This window comes from Amyelois transitella, chromosome 17 (genome assembly GCF_032362555.1).
Source record: "Amyelois transitella isolate CPQ chromosome 17, ilAmyTran1.1, whole genome shotgun sequence".
Classification (NCBI taxonomy): Eukaryota; Metazoa; Arthropoda; class Insecta; order Lepidoptera; family Pyralidae; genus Amyelois; species Amyelois transitella.
The window spans coordinates 8,971,013-8,989,889 of record NC_083520.1 but is presented as its reverse complement, the minus strand read 5'-3'; the positions used below and the strand labels follow the sequence as shown (position 1 = coordinate 8,989,889).

Below are 18,877 nucleotides of genomic sequence, written 5' to 3'. Positions count from 1 at the left end.
ATACATAAATACGGTCACGTCTATATACCTTGCGGGGTAGACAAAGCCAATATTCTTGAAAGACTGAAAGACCACTGACACTGTATGGCTTGATGGTGGAATTCAAATAGTGACAGGTTGCCAGCCCATCGCCTACAAGAAGAATCTCAATTTTAGCCTTTCCCTTACTCGTCTTTTACGAAATCCATGAGTAAGATGTGAAATGATACTATTTAAAGTGCCGGGAACTACACGGCACACGTGTGAGTGATCAGAACACGAAATTATTTTCGCTTCACCAAAGACATGATATTTGACAATTGGTAGTGCCAATTCAATAGTGTTATTGTATAGTACATAATGTCATTAAGTTCATTAACATCAAGTTAACAACAGTTTCTAATAAAAATTCTTGGTAATTCCGACGCCTAATTTCCAAGAAGGGACTGTTGAAATATGCGTGATGCACGCATTAATTAATTCTGAGAACTATATGTATTTGTGCTAAACATGTAGGTGAGGTGTTAACCTTGTCTGCTGTTAGTTTCTGCAATTATTATCACAAAGTGTAACAGATTCGCTCGTCTCAGAGTTGCACAATGCATTTTACCTACATATAATTGGCAAACATTTCTTTCGCAAAAATCAAAGCGAGTTTGAGTTTTGAAAAAAAGTCTGTTACTACAGAAGATTTGTCAAAATAATGGTGAAATGAGGGAGAGAAAAGGTGAGTGAAGACAAATATTAAAATCAAATCAAAATCAATATTTTTATTGATCTCCACAATCTGAAGATTACCTTAGATACCATAAGATAAATAAGTAAGATTGTGAGAGACTGGTGTTCTAGACTAGACTTGCTTTTTGTGTCTTTGTTGAATCAAGTCGTGTGATTCTGATAAAGTATAAAAAATACCTGTATTCTGTAATATTATAGATATATTACAGAAAATAATGTACAATTGTATACCTGCCTTATATAATAGAGAAATAAATTAAATTTTTAAGTCTAGGAACAAAAAAGTTGGGCGGTCCTATTGAAATACTATAGTCCTTTTAGAACTTCTCAGTCATTATGATAAAACTTTCTATAATAGCTACCATTGGCTGGTTGCATTACATGCTCTGGTACCCAGAATAAGAACGAACTTTGTGCTACCCAACCAGTGTCGTTCAGTTTGGCGCGTGGAATATTTCGATCGGTATATGTCTTACTAGTTGTGCCCGCGACTTCGTCCGGGTGGAATAGTTATTTTGGGCATCATTGGAAGCCCTCAAGGATGAATAATTATCCCATTTTTTTTCACATTTTCCATTATTTCTTTGCTTCTTATCCTTGCAGCGTGATATTAAATAGCCTAAAGCCTTCCTCGATAAATGCTCTATTCAATACAAAAATATTTTTTTTAATTTGAACCAGTAGTTCCTGAGATTAGCGCGTTCAAAAAAATCTTCAGCTTCAGCTATAATATAAGTATAGATTACTTTATCTATCAATACACACAATAATTATGCCCGAAAAGAATCTTTCCGCAATCTCATCTCCATGGCAACAACAAAAAGAACCCCACAAAATTTGCGCGGCTCCGTAACTCTTTACAACATTCCTTTTACTTACTTTATTTGCTGATTCCAATTCATTTATTTCGAGAAAACTTTTTGATGCTTTATCAGAATCACGTGACGTGAATTAACAAAGGCACAAAAGGTAAGACTCTGGTTAGTACTCAGAATAAGAACTAACTTTGTGCTAACCCAACCGGTATCATTCAGTTTATCGCTTGGAATATTTCGATCGTAATATATGTATGTAGTCATGTCTGATTACAATCAGTATCTACCAATAAACCAATTAAATCCCATCTAAGTTCAATGATCTATTCATAAAAAAAGTATAAAAAAAAAATTCAAAGGTTTTCCTTCAGCGGAAAGGATTATGACTTCCCAAACCTACTTGCCTTGGATATCTAATGTCTGTGAAATAATGCATCCTATGTCTATGTTTTATTATTTCTTTCTGTTTAAAAAATAAAGTTTCTGGCTTGTCTATTAAGATAGAAACTTTATTTAGGTACTATGTCCTTAGTAAAAACCACTTAAAAAAAATAATTTTACTACTACTACAGAAAGAAATAATGGGAATGGAAGTATGTTTATTTGCTAATAAGTATATTTTATTATATTATTTTTCTATTTTTTAATAAGTTATCCGCTTAAAATAGTTATGTATATAATTGGGAAACGTAGTTAATATAAAAATAGATAGATAAGTAACAGAGCTACTGAAATATTTGAACCATCTTACAAGTTTAGATCATCTTTATAAATAGCCGATCAAAAACTCAAGATCAAACGCCTGTTATCTGAGATTTCAACAATAAGTTGCTCTTATCTGTGTAGGCAGGCTTGTTTGCGCTAGTAAATTTAATACGTAGCACTGATAATGTCTGATAAGAAATCAATTTCCTTTCCAAAGGCTTTCATTACTTCCTTGTCTGCAAATAATATCGATTTCGTGATCATAAATGCGTAGTTACCAACTAAACGTTTGACATTTTCGTAGCTACGGATACATACATATATACAAAGACGTCTTTATCCCTTACGGGGTAGACAGAGCCTACAGTTAAAAAAAAATTAAAGGTCTCATTCAGCTATAGGTATGGCTTAATAATGGCGTTCAGCTACGAATTTTTGGTTGTATTTAGGTTTTATATCAGGATTTTCTTTTCATAGCAAAGGGGACGATCAAAATACAAAGCAATAATTATGCCCAAAAAGAAACTCCTTCCGCAACACCTCCGTGGCAACAACAAATAGAACCGCACATAATTTGCGTGGTTCCGTAAGTCTTCATAACATTCGCTTTACTAAGTAGGTATATTTGCTGATCCCAATTCATTTCTTTCGACGAAGCGGAATGTTTTATATTAGTATCAGAGTTTTGCATTAGTAACCTCACTACTTCTCTATTTATTCCCATCCTTTATAATCAGGATTTAATATCTATATATCTTAGTAGTATTAGGTACCATATCTAATAAAGTACTCTGTAATTTAGTAAGCTAAGCTCATTACATCATAAGCTGGTTTGAGAAAGATATCACTTACCGAGGTAAGTATCGAGATACTAAAATATATAAGAAGTCTTTATCTCTTAGTTATAGACAAAGCCAATTGTCTAGAAAAGAGTCATAATGATAGAATTGAGATTCAGATAGTGACAGGTTGCTAGGCTACAATGAGAATCTCAAGGTTCAAACCGATGACGTAGCAAGAAAAAATGTTCGTTCACTTTGTTTATTCCTCCTTTGTTTAAGCGTGGTTAAGACTTGGCGCATTGTTGGAATTTGAGGTAGTAAAGACAGTAATAATGCAAGACGATGCTTTTGTGACTAACTAGCTGTGCCCGCGACTTCGTCCGCGTGGAGTAGTTATTTTGGGTATCATTGAAACCAACAAGCATGAATAATTTATCCCGTGTTTTTTCACATTTTTCATTATTTCTTCGCTCCTAATTGTTGCAGCGGGATGTTATACTTATAGCCTAAAGCCTTCCTCGATAAATGGTCTATTCAACACAAAAATAATTTTTCAATTCGAGGCCGTAGTTCCTGAGATTAGCGCAAACAAATAAACAAACTCTTCAGCTTTATAACATTAGTATAGATTGAGGATAGTACTCAGATACATGTAATACCTGTATTCTGTGGTACATACATAACATACATACAGGATGATTCACCTAACCGTACACAACAGGAAACAACTCACTCTTTACCATCATTACTCATAGGTACTTTCCCTTTGTGCTATGCATCCACACGATAATACTTACAAATAAATGATATTCTTATGTATTTCATTAAACTGCTTTAAATAGGTAGGAACAGGTAGGAACGTCAAGTAACTCTTCAACTATCCATGAACACTCTTCAGGTGATGGCTTTAGTCTAAATGTTGACTACGACAGAGACGCAGCTTACCATAAAGAGGGAAATGAATGCGGATAAACGAAAGAAGTCGATGCAGCCTCTGCCTACCCCTCCGGGCAAGAGGCGTGATTTTATTATTTTTTGTGTACTTTAGACATACAGATTATAGCGAGATATAGAACGATCATACGCCACTAAGAAATTCCCTGAAACCATAGACGTTCAAAGTCTTCAGAAGCTAATTTAAGAAAATTCTTCCAGAGCGTGAAAAACCGTCATCATTGGTGTTAGAGAGGCAACGTGAGGCGCTCGTAAAGGGCGTCGAGGTTGCGAGCGAGCGTCGCCGCGACGATGCATCGCTTCAGACGACGGGGGCGGAGGCCGAGCCCGCCTCGCCTGCGGTCGGCCGCTGGGGCGCCGAGTGGCCGAGTTGACTCGCTTCGGTTGCGCGAGCTGGGGACTCTCCCGCGGCCCGCGACGTGACCAGACTACCCCTGCCGCCCGCGCGGTGGGGCACGCCTCGCAGGTACATATTCACGTCTTCTCGGGTAGCAAGACCAACAGTCTCAAAAAATAAAGCCACTTTCAGCTGGCATAATGATGGAATTGGATTAAAAAACGACAAGTTCAACGTTTGACTGTCCACAGGCCGTTGGACCTGACCCCGGCGAAGCACGAGGAGCTCGCGACGAAAGCCGAAGCGGCGCTGCGCCGGCTCCTCGTAACCGACAACTATGACTCCGTCAGCAACTTCGTCTCCCTCTTTGAAGCATTCGAAAAATCCACAGACAAACTGTACGACGTTTACGAACAGTACTCTCCACCAATCAGACCTAAAAAGCACACATGTGTAGGGTTAGGATTCGAGTTGATCAAGCGTTGGCGAGGGTTGAACAAGGAGTTTCCCGGCTTCGCTGCTGCGACGGCCCTGATATCTTGCGAGGAGGCTGTGGTGGATGTGAGGGAATACGTCACGTGTGGCGAGAGTCCCTCGGCGGTGCTCGAGGCGGAGAAAGAGCATGTGATGGTCGGAGTTCAGATCAAGATCGATGGCCGTCCGGGACTGATGCTCGCGGATCCGGGATACCACGTGCCGAGGATCGTCACTGTCATGGCTGATCGAGCGTATCCACATACTGGTGAGTTATTGTAGGAATTGCCTACTTTATTTATCAAAATACAAGAACACAAAGAATACTGAGCGGCCGATTTTGAATTCTGGATGCAACTGAGCATATTTTTCGTCTTGTTTCAATCTCTCATATATTAACCATAAGCTTCTCCTAGGTTGGTTCACCCAGTCAGACGAGCCACATTGCCGCAAAGAGTACAACTACATGCTAAACCCCCAAAACACCAGCTACGTAGAATGGCAAGAAAGAGAAACCCGCGGAACAGAAGTCAAATGCCAGACTTCTCTCGTCTACGCCGCCCGGCCGTATTTGGACGGAGTCAATGTCACGGAGCGAAGAAACCTGGTCTACAACTTCAGGTAAGAGTTAGCGCATTCTTCCTCAGCTATCTCCTATTTTTACATCCTACTTCCTACTAATATTATAAATGCGAAAGTTTGTGTGTTTGTGAGTTTGTCAGTATGGATGTTTGTTACTTTTTCACGCTACTGAACCGATGACGATGAAATTTGGTATGTGGGTAGCTGAAGACCAAGAATAACACATACGATTTTTATCCCAGAGTTCCCGCGTGATTGATAGGGTATCCGTACGGACGAAGTCGCGAGCGGCCTCTAGTAACCAACATAGCTAATTTTTTAAATTTAAACTCGGCAGTCGTAAGTCATCATGATTGATAGCGCATAGAAAATCCATTTAGGAGTTGCAGCTCTTGGTGATAGAGTTCAATGGAGTATCCTCTTCCATTTTCCCCTATGTTTCTGTCAAATTCAATTTTTTTTATGGGACATTATAAACATCATCTTTTGGTTTCATAACATTAGTTGACCACAAACAAATTACTTAAAACTAAGTTCACTGCCGCTGCGAAAGTGTCGGTACAGAAGAAGGTACAAGAATGCTTCCTCAAAATTTATAATTTTCAACAGGAGTCTTCTTTCCCGCGACCAAAAAGGCCACCTCATAGCTGGCTTGTACTTTCCCGTGGGAGGGCGCGGTAAGGACGCGCAGTTCACGCTGTTCTTTGACAATGGAACGGAGAAACGGAAGACTAAGTACAAATTCAGCCTCTTCCTGGATCCAGATAATGTAGGTATCTAATACAAAAAATATACACCTAATATCCTATGATTTAAGTCTTCCTCTGTTCCTATGAGATAAAACGAAAAATTTACTCGCTGTTATATCAGGGTAATGTTACACTTCCTAAGTCGAACATAATATTTTATATATAATTATAGGTAATTCCCAACATATTTGTGGAAGATTTATTTCACCAAAATCTTGTACTTTTTCGACCTATCCACTATCTGGGACTATAAAAAAAAATCTGGCAAAACAGCATTCATATCCATTTCAGACCTTTGGTAAGGCACAATGGACAGCATAAAATATTCATTACTACTGCTGACCTGATTGAAAACTATAAAGTATTCAGTAAATAGGCCAGTCAAAGCACATTTTTTTACTAAACATACTACCTACTTAATATTATGTTTCAACACAATAGCCTGTTACGGCCTCAATATTTAATAACAGTCACAAAATTGATGAGTAGGTGTACCTATTTCTATTAATCTTCAGCCCTGTAATCATGACATGACAGTGTTATCACAGAATTGATGTTACTAACGCTATTGTATTCATGTAATATTCAGGCTAGTCCTGTCACGCTATGTAATTTGAGTTATGTACCTATGTGACCTTCCATATAAAGATAATCAGACGAAACTGAAAACGTAAAATAGACGGACTTTGCCTGTTTAATAGTTTTTGAGATTAAAATTTAGCTTTTGTGATAGGTTTGCAGTCTAGTCTCAACAAAAAGACCACGGGGAAACGCCGATTATATATTAAAATATTGCTTAATTGCTGTTATAGAGATTTGGTATATATTCTAAGTGATAAGTGACGTCACAACGAGCAGTGTTAAAATTAATTTTCACCTAAACTGGTGGTCACCGAGTTTTATTTCGTTACTAAGAGAATTAATTGTATTGTCCTAGTAGTACATCGTCGACTATTGCGTCTGCGCACAGTTACTGCTCAAACTTGTGCAAGCAAGCGATAACAAATGCCTACCAGTGACACATTGGCTTCAATTAGATCATTCCGTAATGGCCTCATATGACAGCTTACACCGGGTTTCACCATACTGGGAATTCTGTTACGCCACACAATGTCATGTTTCTGCATGTAATATAACGATATGTTTTGGCAAACTTCCGGAGTCATCGTGTGGTAGATAGTAAAAATGAATACAATCACGCATTTTCTACCTTTAGAAAATAATTAACTTTGACGTAGTAGAAAGATAAGGCTTAAAAGGCCATGTAGGAGATGACCTAGTCTTCATATCACGATAGACCTTGGAACTAACCCGATAAGATTTTCTCTCGCAAAACCGGACGCTCTGTAAAGATTTTGCAAGGAAAAATATAAGCTCAACAAAGCTAAATAAACAAAAGCAAGAATATCCTTGGCTTAGTTTTGGTGAATGCTTTAGGTTACAGAGATCTTATCTCCGTCTCACGTTACTTAGGTATGGTACCTAGTGGACCCAAGAGTCTGAATCAACATGTTATCAACACATCTCAGGGTTCTCCCGGTTAAACCAGAAATGATGACAAAGGTTTTGCAAGATAATGCATCTAATGATTTATTTTTTCTTTCTTTCCAGATACCAGACCCAATAAAAGAAGAAATTGAACTTTGCAACGCCCAAATGAACTACAAAGAGGGTGAACTACGGACCATCATTTGCCAGTTAGCGAAAGTGCTTTCCAACCAAGAATTCATAGACCAGATGCTCGAAATCAACGACGACATCTGCCGCCTCAGCCTCTGACAGTGGCCGCAAAATGGCGTCCAAAACAAAATGGCCGAAAAATCGGACGCCATTAGCTTACCAAGCGACACCTCAAATATTCTTCCCATTTAATCTAGTTTAATATTACTGCTATTTATCATTTTAATTCAGTATTTAATTTTGGGTGTGGGTAATTATTTTACATTCGTATAAATCTTATGTAGTGATAAGGTTATTTTACATTATTTGACTATGTATTCTAATTGTGAATCATTATAAATTTACCTACTTATATGGATTTTGGGATGCCTAATTTAGTGACTGAATTTTATTTAATCAATATAAAACTATCATCAAAACAAGTTGTTTCATTAATTTATTGGCCTCTAACTCGGGGCTTCGCCCGTGTAGAGAATGTTTGTTAGTATACCATTAAACTAAACAAATTGACCTGCAAAAATGTGAAAAAACATCCATACAATTAAGGGTTTATCAACGAGATCTCATGAAATCTTTATCTTGTACTTGACAACTCAAAATAAGTTATTATGATTACGAGGTACCTATATTACTGAACAGATACATACATAATAAATGAAAAGTCCATGAGTTACAATTAACTACTTTATTTATACGATCACACAGATAATAAGAATTGGTTCTTTAACTTCTAACACCAATTACTAGTAATTTTAACTATATGAAACAGAAATATGAAAAAAAAAAGAGTCCAGCACCTTACAAATTTTGTGCATCTAACCAGTTATAGAAATAGAATTTTCTTTTTCTACTAATCATGTAATTCATGCCTAATGCTCCATCATTTAAACGAGACCGCAGAAAACAACGCCGACGTCAGCGCGGACTTCCTTGCTGTGATGATGAGACATGAGACACATCGTCAATAATGATTACATTATCCCATTCCATCTTTTATTATGTACAGGGACGTACATAGACATTCTAGAGAAGGAAACTTCATGATTTACTAAAATATAAGACAAATAAAAAGATAAAACTAGCCTGATATAATAGTATTTCTATGGACTAACTCAATTATATATTTTACAACTAATCATCGAAAACCATGCCCATAAGAATGACACTTATTTCTTTATGGAACGCCATCTAGCGGGTGTTCTTCAAAAAAATTAATAAAATAAATATAAACGGATCAAATGAGTGAGAAACTTCTTTCGCTTCCTCCGTTTTTGGTTTGAATATTTCTGCCACGAATTTAAACATTTATTGAAAAAAAAACATAGAGATTGAACGAATAAAAATGGACTTCTCAACAGTACTTTTAACTTACAGTAATTTAAAACTAGTTATTTATATATAATTTTAATCTATAAAGATATATACTACTCAGATAGGTACAATACAAATAATTCTTAAAACCATTTACTTATTTTATACTGAATTGTCTTTGCAAAAGATTATTTGGTATAGACTACCAAATTCCCAAACACTTTTACACTGGAGATTCTATCGACATATTGTGTTCGATGTTCAACTGCATTGTCCAATTGATAGGAGTTGTCATTATGTGAATCAGTTGCAAATAAACAATCATCCCGTCTACACGTTGGTTTTCCTTTAATGAGTAGTAGGTACAAACCATAGCAACCCTTATACAATCGTACATACATATTGTTTAATATTTTAGACAATAGAACAATGTGTGAATTTCCTACTTATTTCCACAATACACCGATAGAATCATACAGAAAGCTATATACTACACTATTTCTGCATACAAAGGCATTCTTATCACGTACCTATTCTGGTTACTTCATTTAATACAGTAGAGCGATAGCGACAAAATACAAAGATTGTTTAAAGTTAACATTACCTGGGTCCGCTTTAATAACTCTACACACTATTACTATTTATATTACGCCTCTATACATTACATGAATCTATGATACATTGAATTAATAACGTACAGTGGGCTACATAGAAAAGTATACCGAGAAGTGGTGTAAAAAATTTGTTGCATTCAAATTAAGAATTAATTTCATTGAACTGCACATTTCTCTACTAGTCAACATTTACAAAATGACATTGTGAAATACATACATACAATCAAATCCCTTCACCGTATGGGGTAGGTACATATTTTTAAAACTTGGCTTTATGATTATAATTTACAGTACAGCATACGCCGTTACGATAAGATTTTTACTTTTCAATGCAGCAAACTGTGAGCAATAAGCACATATATCTAAACCTTCAATCAGTAATTTATTGAAGGGGTTAAATAAATATACTTCTGTTTATAACTATTCAATTTACTTTCAAGGCCTATGTCCGATAGAAGACTTAATTGTAACTTGGTAGCATTATACTTAACATTTAACTTTTTAATTTTACTGGTTAACCTATTTTAAAGTATGCATCAGGTTCTAAATTGTAATAAACCAATTACTTCAATTTAGGTTTAAATAATAATTTTGAAATTTTCACTGCATTTTTGAAGATAGCAAACTGAATGTAAAGTTGACCTTAGTGAATTATAGGGAATAAAAAAAAGAAATACTCCAAATAAACATACTGATAAATTGTGGACGGATAAAATAAATAACCGAAAATTTTAGCTTAAGTAGGTATATTTAATTAAAATTAACTTAATCATACAAAATGAGAAGTTAATTACAAGTGATAATGAAAAACCAATTTTGGATAATAATTAAATCATCCTTTCTAACATAATATGTTAACTTCAAAAAATACAATCGACCATAGATCCAAGAGTAAGACCACAATACAGAATATAGTGTTTTTTTTTAATCTTAACTGTTCTATAGCGGCCGTTCTTACAAATACACAGCTCTCTTTGTAAATTCTAATTTACAAACAAACAATCGAGCCTTACAATAATTGCATACATAATCTCACTAAAAAATATGTCAACTACCGCTCATTGGTCAAATAGAATATTCGCGCATTTTGTTAACCACTTCCGTCTTTTAGCTTCTTCTCTGAGTTTCCATCAAAGTGGAGAAGAGACGATGTGGAATAACCAATCAAATTTCGTTATTTCCACATCTTCTCTCTGGAAAACGGGCCTTTCTCAAAATTTCTCCTACAAATTATGACATGCAGACAGACATAGAGGAATAATTGGTATCAATTAAACCAAAACTGTGAACCGTCTGTTTGCCTGTCGCGTTCTTGAGAATGACTGAACTGTCTTTTCATCTTTTTAATTTTAACATATAACAGTTACATGGGAAGATTTATTCGTACGATGCCAAAGAACTTGTTGCAATACCAGATATAGCTTTAGGAAATTAACTACCTGTCCACTTTTACATTTAGATAATATCATCCTTCTAGTCTGTAAAATATAGCTATCTCTATGACAGCAGGATGGAAAGCTAACTTTGACGAAGGTGCGAAAAAGATAAGACTACAAAATGTTGTATGTGTTTGACATCTGTCACAGAGATCAACTTTATTTTATAGATAGTTACTAAAGATGCAGATATCTCGAATTCTATTTGTAATCGACACATAATACCAGTGGTTATAAATGGTGGGTTAAAAAGTCGGTATCGCCCGTAGTCGGTGATGCAGAACCCGTATCAAACCCAAGACCCTTAATAATTACCTAAGACTTATAACAAAACGCAGCATTCAATTCTTTCAGAACATTAGCTACAATGTCTTTACTCACACATAGAAAATACAATTCCAAATTTAAAACCATCAGTCATCTGCGTTTTGTTATCTGAAGGAGCTAAAAATTTCATAGACGTTGCACACACAATTTATCCGTTACGGAACAAAAAAATCTGTCACTTCAAAACTATGTAAAAATGTTATAACCCGAAACAATATTTAACGAAACAAAAACTACAAAGCTGGACTTTTATTGCTTTTTACAAAGAGATACAATGTAAAAACAGCATTTTTCGCAATCAATATATCAATTCGACAATAATATAGATATTATTTTTTTACTTTTAAAGTGCAACCTCCACAATATTCCCAGCTCGGCGACAGTCATCATAGGGTCGGGTCACACTAGCGGCTCTATTCGGCGTTGTGCCTGTGCGACTTGTGGTGTTTGTGTCGGTGGCGCTGCGGGTGAGAACCGCCGTACACCTCGCGGACGCTGACGCTGAAAAACATATATAACCGTTAATATTGCCGTGTGGTTCCCGGCACCGATACAAAAAAGAATAGGACCACTCCATCTCTTTCCCATGGATGTCGTAAAAGGCGATTAAGGGAATTTTATATTATTACAATATTTTCAAAGACTATATGTATGTGTATATGTATCTGGAAAAAATAAGCTTACCTAACCTAAGATGTTTGTAGCCAACAAATTAAAACACATTACAAACAAGGGAAAAATCACAAGAGAAATTGCAATGCTTTTTTTAATTCCAAAGAAAAACTTTAACTCTATTTTATATATATTTATCATGCAAGCAAACTACTAGCGAAATCGTACAACGAATAAATATATATGTATACAAAAACATAGCAAACGTATATACAGCGAGAAACCTTTAATATTAAAATAAGTTACTGATATTTCAATAGTAGTATCGCCGCCGCCAGTATCTGGAACTATTTTCGAAACTCGTCAATTTGAGAGAGTAAATAAAAATTTAACGAAAAAAGTAACTTTCCTTTTTTATAGAATCTTATGTATAGAATCTCCTCCCTGAGTAAGCGGTACCCTCTTTTCACTTCCCACGACCTTGCACACTTCTTTCGCTTCATCCACATTCATAATAAACGGAAGTAAGGTTTTTTGTTTGTTTGTTACCTCTTCACGCGTTATCTACAGAACCTTCTTGACATTTTGCGTATATATAATATCAAGTCTGATGAAGGACATGGGATACTTTAAAAACCCGGTAAACGGTAAAGTTCCCGTGAGATTTGAGAAAAACCTGTATTCTTTTGTAGATGGTTTGTATTCTGTTGGATTATCTTCTCAATTTTAAATAAATGATGTAGTTGGCGCTAATGAATTATCTAAATAAGCGCGTGTAGGTGGCGCTACTGATTCTTTTAAATTATTAAAAATTGGAGTATCTAATTAATTTAAAATAAATAATGTAGGTGGCGCTAATTAATCATCTAAATTCGCGCGTTTGCGGCGCTAATGATTCTTTTGAATTAAGCGCCATTAGAGTATCTACTTAATTTTAAATAGGTAAATTACGTAGGTGGCGCTAATTTATCATCTAAATTCGCACGGACAAAGCTGCGAATAAAAGCTAGTTAATAATAATAATTCAAGTACCTGGGTGGCACCGTGAGCGGACTGGCGCTGGTGCGGAGCGGACGCCGCGCCGAGGGCCTCGGGTTCGAGCGCCTGGGGCTCTCCTCGCTACGACTGCAATATATACCATGCTGGCTAACTACTGGGCTCGGACTGATGGATTCCATTTTTATTAGGGGTTTGAATTTAATGCGGTGATGATAGCTTAACATTGCCTGTTCGAGGCTGTCTGACTTTGTCTACCCCGGATAGGGATAAAACATGATATTATGTAATATGTATTAGTGAAAAATTCAAATGGTGCAGTAGTTTTAATTACAAATTTTTTTAATCTATTTTATTTTTATGCATTTGTAGAACTCACGTTAAAAGCAGAGTCCAAACAAGAATATTCATAAATCGTTACAGTAGTTACATAATTATGTTTTAATGATATCATTTAACAACAAGTTATAGTTTCACAATCAAAAGTTGTAGTTCAAATTACATGTAAAAAGTGAATTAAGAAAACGCAAGATCTGTAAAAAAAAATAGAAACTAATCTTTGACACGTATGTATGTCATGTCATGTATGTGTAGTGTATATCATAAATTGTATATTTAATAATTACAAACCGAATCCATCAGACCGATCCAACATAAAATATGATAAAAGAAATATGTATAAATAAGAAAAAAAAGAATACATAATTAAAAAGAGTGCACAGTACTATTTGCTAAGTGCTAACAAACATGCTACAACCAACTACTAGCCCTATAATAGCAAATAATATTACACGAAAACATTTTAAGAAGTCATAAACCATTCCTCGTTCATACATGTTTAGATGTCCTGTATGTATGAGAAAACTTTCGATAGGGTATAGTTGTTTTAAAACATAATGAAATTCTGCATCAACTCAGCTCAATTTGTGTGGCAAGACATTTTAATATTTTTAATAAATAAATTATTCGAAAAAAAAATTAAGCCAATATGGTTCACATTTCTTCTTCATTTTCTGAATTATTCAAAGAAGAATTCTGAATAGTTCAGATTCATACATTATATTTAGCTTGTGTTTAAAAAGTTACCAGCCGACGTAGCATGACACTGGCAATACACATAGCCTTTCAATTTGTATTTAAGACCGTATAGTTACGAAAATTGGCAAACACTATATAAAAATAATAAACGCAACCATAGCTACGTATGAGCGCCATCTAGCGTAAAAAGGGTGAACTAATCAGACAAATCTATTTCTACTCACTTGGTAGCGGGCGGTGCAGGCAAAGCCAATCTAGCTTCGGCCCTTCCAGCCGGGGGAGCCGCTATGGCCAGCCTGGAAGGCCGAGCCATCCCGGCCTTGGCCTGGAACTCCCGGTCGAATTCCTCAGCTTCCTCCTCGTCGAGGTTAATGAACTCTTGTCTTTCTTCAGCGTCGCCTGAGTATACGTTTTGTTCGCGTTCGATCACGTGTGCGCGCTCGCCGATGTGATGACCTTGTAACGAGATAAAGATAGAATAGAATAGATTTATTTTCAAAATTGGATACAAGGTATCACTTATTGACGTCACATCACTTAAATCTAACCACTACCGCTTCCAAAGCGCATGTGTAGAAAAAGCAACGGAACAAACTACACTGCAGCATTTTCATCGGATAATTTTAATACAGCAACGGTTCTTTAGTACATACATGCACATTAGTTAAAGTACTAACCGATGCTCTTACGGTGAGGGAAAAAACACTGTATGAAAACCTGAACATTCACGCAAATAAAAGTGTGTTACCATGATCAAATATGAGTAAAGTTCCCCTGCAAATGTTGCGGAGTTCAGATGGGAGTCGCCTCGTGTAAAACACCTGCCTAGGATCATGGTCAACAAGCGCACTCCGGACTCCTCGCCAGTTTCCAGAGAAGTGAGGATATTACCCAAAATAACCCTAGGTTGAAGACCAAGAAGATGGTACGAGTACGACCCTGTGCCTTTATAATTCAGACGTTCGAAATTCAAGAGTTCGCGGAAGATTTGTCGTAGTTTGCGCAATGACATTTAGAGCGGGCGGGTGTTCAAATCACTACATAGTATGAAGCTAAGTCGCTTTCCGAATCTGTCCATCTGTATGTATGTATATGCTTAGATCTTTAAAACTACACAACGGAATTTGACGGTGGTTTTTGAATAGATAGAGCGATTCAAGAGAAAGGTTTATATGTGATACTCGTGATTCAAACTTGGGATTCTTTTTTTGGCGATGGGCTAGCAACCTGTCGCAATTTGAATCTCAATTCTATCATTAAGCAAAATAGCTGAACATAGCCATTTAGTCTTTTCAAGACTGTCGGCTCTGTCTACCCCGCAAGGGATATAGACGTGACCATATGTATGTATGTGATACTCGTGCAAAGCCCGGGCGTGTCGCTAGTGTATTTGTAATGCAAAATATACTAAATTTCACTTATGCATTAATGTGTGAGTGTCAATGACCACTTTTTTTTATAATTTTCGAGGCCTAGGCAACAATTGTTAATTATATCACACGCGTAGGCAGCAAAGTGTCTAATATTAAAGATATGACATCATATGAAAGACAAAAAAACAGCCAGGCATTACCTTATTTACATAACATATGAGTTCACATGTGCTTCATAATAAATAGGCTCTCAAAATACATGTCTAGTCAGTTTTACAAATACATGGTGACCACTTAGTTATGTCAAATGTGTGTCGCTAGAATAAATAATATCAATTATATAAAATCTCTCTCCCCGGATACAGACAACTTGGGGTTTTTAAGGCAAGCAAGCAAAGCAAGGTCAAACATACTCAAATTGATTATAAAAAAATATATTAAAAGACACATTTGCCATGTGGTTCCCTTTAATAATAGGATTCCTCTTCTTCCTATGGATGTCATAAAAGGTGACAATGGTTCTATTCTAAAGTGCCGAAAACCACACGGCACTCTTATTTATAATCTTAATAATATTAAGGTATATATTTTGTTAATACTAGTAACTTCCCTTATAGTGTAACTAGAAAACTTACCAATTGACATCTTCTTTGTACCAGTCCTGGAATCTTGCAAAGTCTTTTTTGTCTCTTTCACACCATTTGGTCCTATTTTGGTGCTGCTAGTTGAGCTGTAAACCTGAGAAGAAAATAACAATAACTTTAAAAACTATTAAAAGTATCTATGCAACCCTCCGTTGCATACGGTCCATAGTATCGCTGCATACGGTCCATTGTATCATAATGTCCTACACTACAGTATACCACAAAAGCAGAGTATTGACACAGATTAACTGTTCTATTCTAAAGTGCCAGTATCCTTACGACCAAAAAAGTAATCCCCCCAATCTTAATCATAAAAACACGTTCCCTGTATGAATGGATGACATGAATTCAGCATTACCTGTGGCTTTCCATTAGGTCCGCTGGACATTATCACAGTGCTGCTGCTAAAGGAACTGCCCATACCCATATGGCCCTCCATGTCTCCTAAAACAATAAATTTAGTTTGCTTCTTCTCTAAGAATTTTCATCAACACATGTTTTGTCACAGTTGAGGGAAAACATTGTGAACAAACCTGCACATTCAATTGGATGTGTAACCATCATTGAATACAGATTTAGGTTCCACTGCAAAGGTTATGAAAGTCAGCTGGAAGTAGCCTCATGTATAGTTTAACTAGCTTTAACCCACAGCTTCGCCCGAGTGAAAATCTACTCGCATGTATTAAGCCCCGCTTACAAAAGACTACAGGTTTGCCACAAATCTCATAGGAACTATTTACCAGAATTATGTTCCCTTTGTCCCTTTAATTTCATGATTTTTCATAATTTCAGGATCAGTTGATAATGTGTGAAGAGACAAAATTGAATTTGCTTTCACATTTATAAAATTTGTTAGGATATTAAATACATACATTTAATCACTTATTCTTTTACGGGGTAAGCAGTTCCGAAAATATTGGAAGGCCATGATTAGCCGTATGGTATATTGATGGAATCAATATAACATTACTGACTTTAATATGTTCCTAGAAAAATCAAATTTTCTTTAGGTTTAGCTCTTTATGTGAAATGTCCTTAACCTTTTAACCGCGCGAGTCGCATATATGCGACAAATATTGCCGTGCCCCTACCGCCCGTGTCGTATTTCTGCGACAGAGAATATCCATGATTTTTTCGTTCTATTATCGTCCTATTAACTTCGTGGTATAACTAAAACTATTATTGAATAGAGCTATTTATTACAACAATTACTTAAAATTATGTTTCATAGCTCTAAGCATTGAAAAAACTTAAACAAAAATAAGTAATTGGCAGCTCGGACTTTTCTTCGGTGTCTATCGCGCGTGTCGCATAAATATGACCATAGGGATGGGATACAATGCAATGCGCATTTTAAAAACAGAATAACAAACAGTTAAATAATCAGGTATAATGCATCATTCAGCATGAAATAAACAGTGTCATACGAAATAAAGTTAAATTAACAAGTATAACTTTAAACATAAGAATTATTAAAACGGTCGCTCCATTCACTCTCACAAAGAATTAGTCAAAATAAGTTAGATTTCGGAAATTTTACTAATTTTCACTTAGAGATAAGCTTTCACCTTAAAGATGAATGATTGTGATACAAGAAGGCTGATTTTAAATAAAAACATAAAAAACTTTTTGACTTTTTTTTATCGATACAACGATTACTCCTCCTTATTTATTGTAGGTATTATTTTATCGATTTGTAGCGGCGCGCTAGGGGCACGACAATTGATATTTAGCCAAGCGCTTAAAAGGTTAAATATTTATTTTTTGAACAACAAACTAACCTGAAAAAAGTCTGTTCAGTGAAGGCATTTGGGGCATGAAAGGCATCAAAGCACTGCCATGGCGAGGCCCGGTCAGAGCCAGCGGGCCTCCGCCTCCGAGCATGCCGAACGGGTCCGAAAACAACGAATTCATCATGTTGTTCATTTGACGCATATGCCTCATGTGAGATCTGGAAATATAAGATAATTTTATTTCTTTAAACCACAACACAATCTTTCATTTGAAATGACATTCACCATGAGCAATAAATAGGTAACAGTTTAATAACCACATACATTGGCTGAGGTGATAGTTTTGTAGGCGAATGTTTTTGAATGTTAAAATTTAAAACACGTTATGTATTGCAATTAATAATTTTACCCGAAAAAAGGATCATCCTCCACGTCGCCCATCAAAGATCCGAATAAAGACATGTTGATTAAAAATTAATCTGCAAGGAAATCCAAGAATATATCACAATTCAATTATGTTTTGCAGCAAGGATTCACAGGGTATTTTCCGTTGAATCCGATGATTATCTCAAGAAAATGGAAATCTCTAGTAAGTCAGCCAGTCACAAAACGCCAATTTCACAACAAGGAAAACCATAGACAAAAAACAAAAAGAATGAAAAATAAAATGTTGCCAACTGCTTCGAATGAAATGCGCTCTAATACCTAGTTACGTCCATGAGTTCGCATTATGGTCGTATTTGTCTTATTATCAAACTTGCGAATTAGACACCGATTTAAAAACATTACTTGACTAAGAACGGGTCTGAAGCCAGGAGGAAGCTATGCTAGATAAGGTTACCACCTGTTACCGTTATTATGGTCCAAAAATATGAAAAATTAACACGTTTATAGTAGGTACCTATCTTCTTCATCCACATTCACGCTTCCCGTGGTTTTCTCGCCTCCACGCGAGGTTCTCTCTCGCGTAAGTGTGGAGCGTGCCTATGTATCAAAGC

The 18,877-nt window shown here is 36.0% G+C and overlaps 2 protein-coding genes across 3 annotated transcripts; one reads left to right on the top strand and one right to left on the bottom strand.

Annotated features, from left to right (window-relative positions):
• The first annotated feature begins 690 nt into the window (after positions 1–690).
• On the top strand, positions 691–8,211 carry LOC106138810 (uncharacterized). Its single transcript, XM_060948996.1, has 6 exons — positions 691–706; positions 4,175–4,334; positions 4,562–5,052; positions 5,201–5,405; positions 5,976–6,135; positions 7,727–8,211. The coding sequence occupies exons 1-6, from the start codon at positions 691–693 to the stop codon at positions 7,892–7,894; spliced, it is 1,200 nt and encodes a 399-aa protein (XP_060804979.1). The 3' UTR covers positions 7,895–8,211.
• Positions 8,212–8,465: 254 nt separating this feature from the next.
• On the bottom strand, positions 8,466–18,526 carry LOC106138838 (myeloid leukemia factor). Of its 2 annotated transcripts, XM_013340123.2 has the most exons (7): positions 18,289–18,525; positions 17,928–18,097; positions 16,505–16,590; positions 16,138–16,240; positions 14,354–14,585; positions 13,128–13,220; positions 8,466–11,984 (listed from the first exon to the last, which is right to left on the bottom strand). In XM_013340123.2, exons 1-7 carry the CDS (start codon positions 18,339–18,341, stop codon positions 11,897–11,899), a joined length of 825 nt encoding a protein of 274 aa, XP_013195577.1. In that variant the 5' UTR covers positions 18,342–18,525; the 3' UTR covers positions 8,466–11,896. The 2 variants fall into 2 exon arrangements, with proteins under 2 accessions (XP_013195577.1, XP_060804902.1); XM_060948919.1 differs by lacking the exon at positions 13,128–13,220 and having other exon boundaries at positions 18,289–18,526.
• Positions 18,527–18,877: the final 351 nt, after the last annotated feature.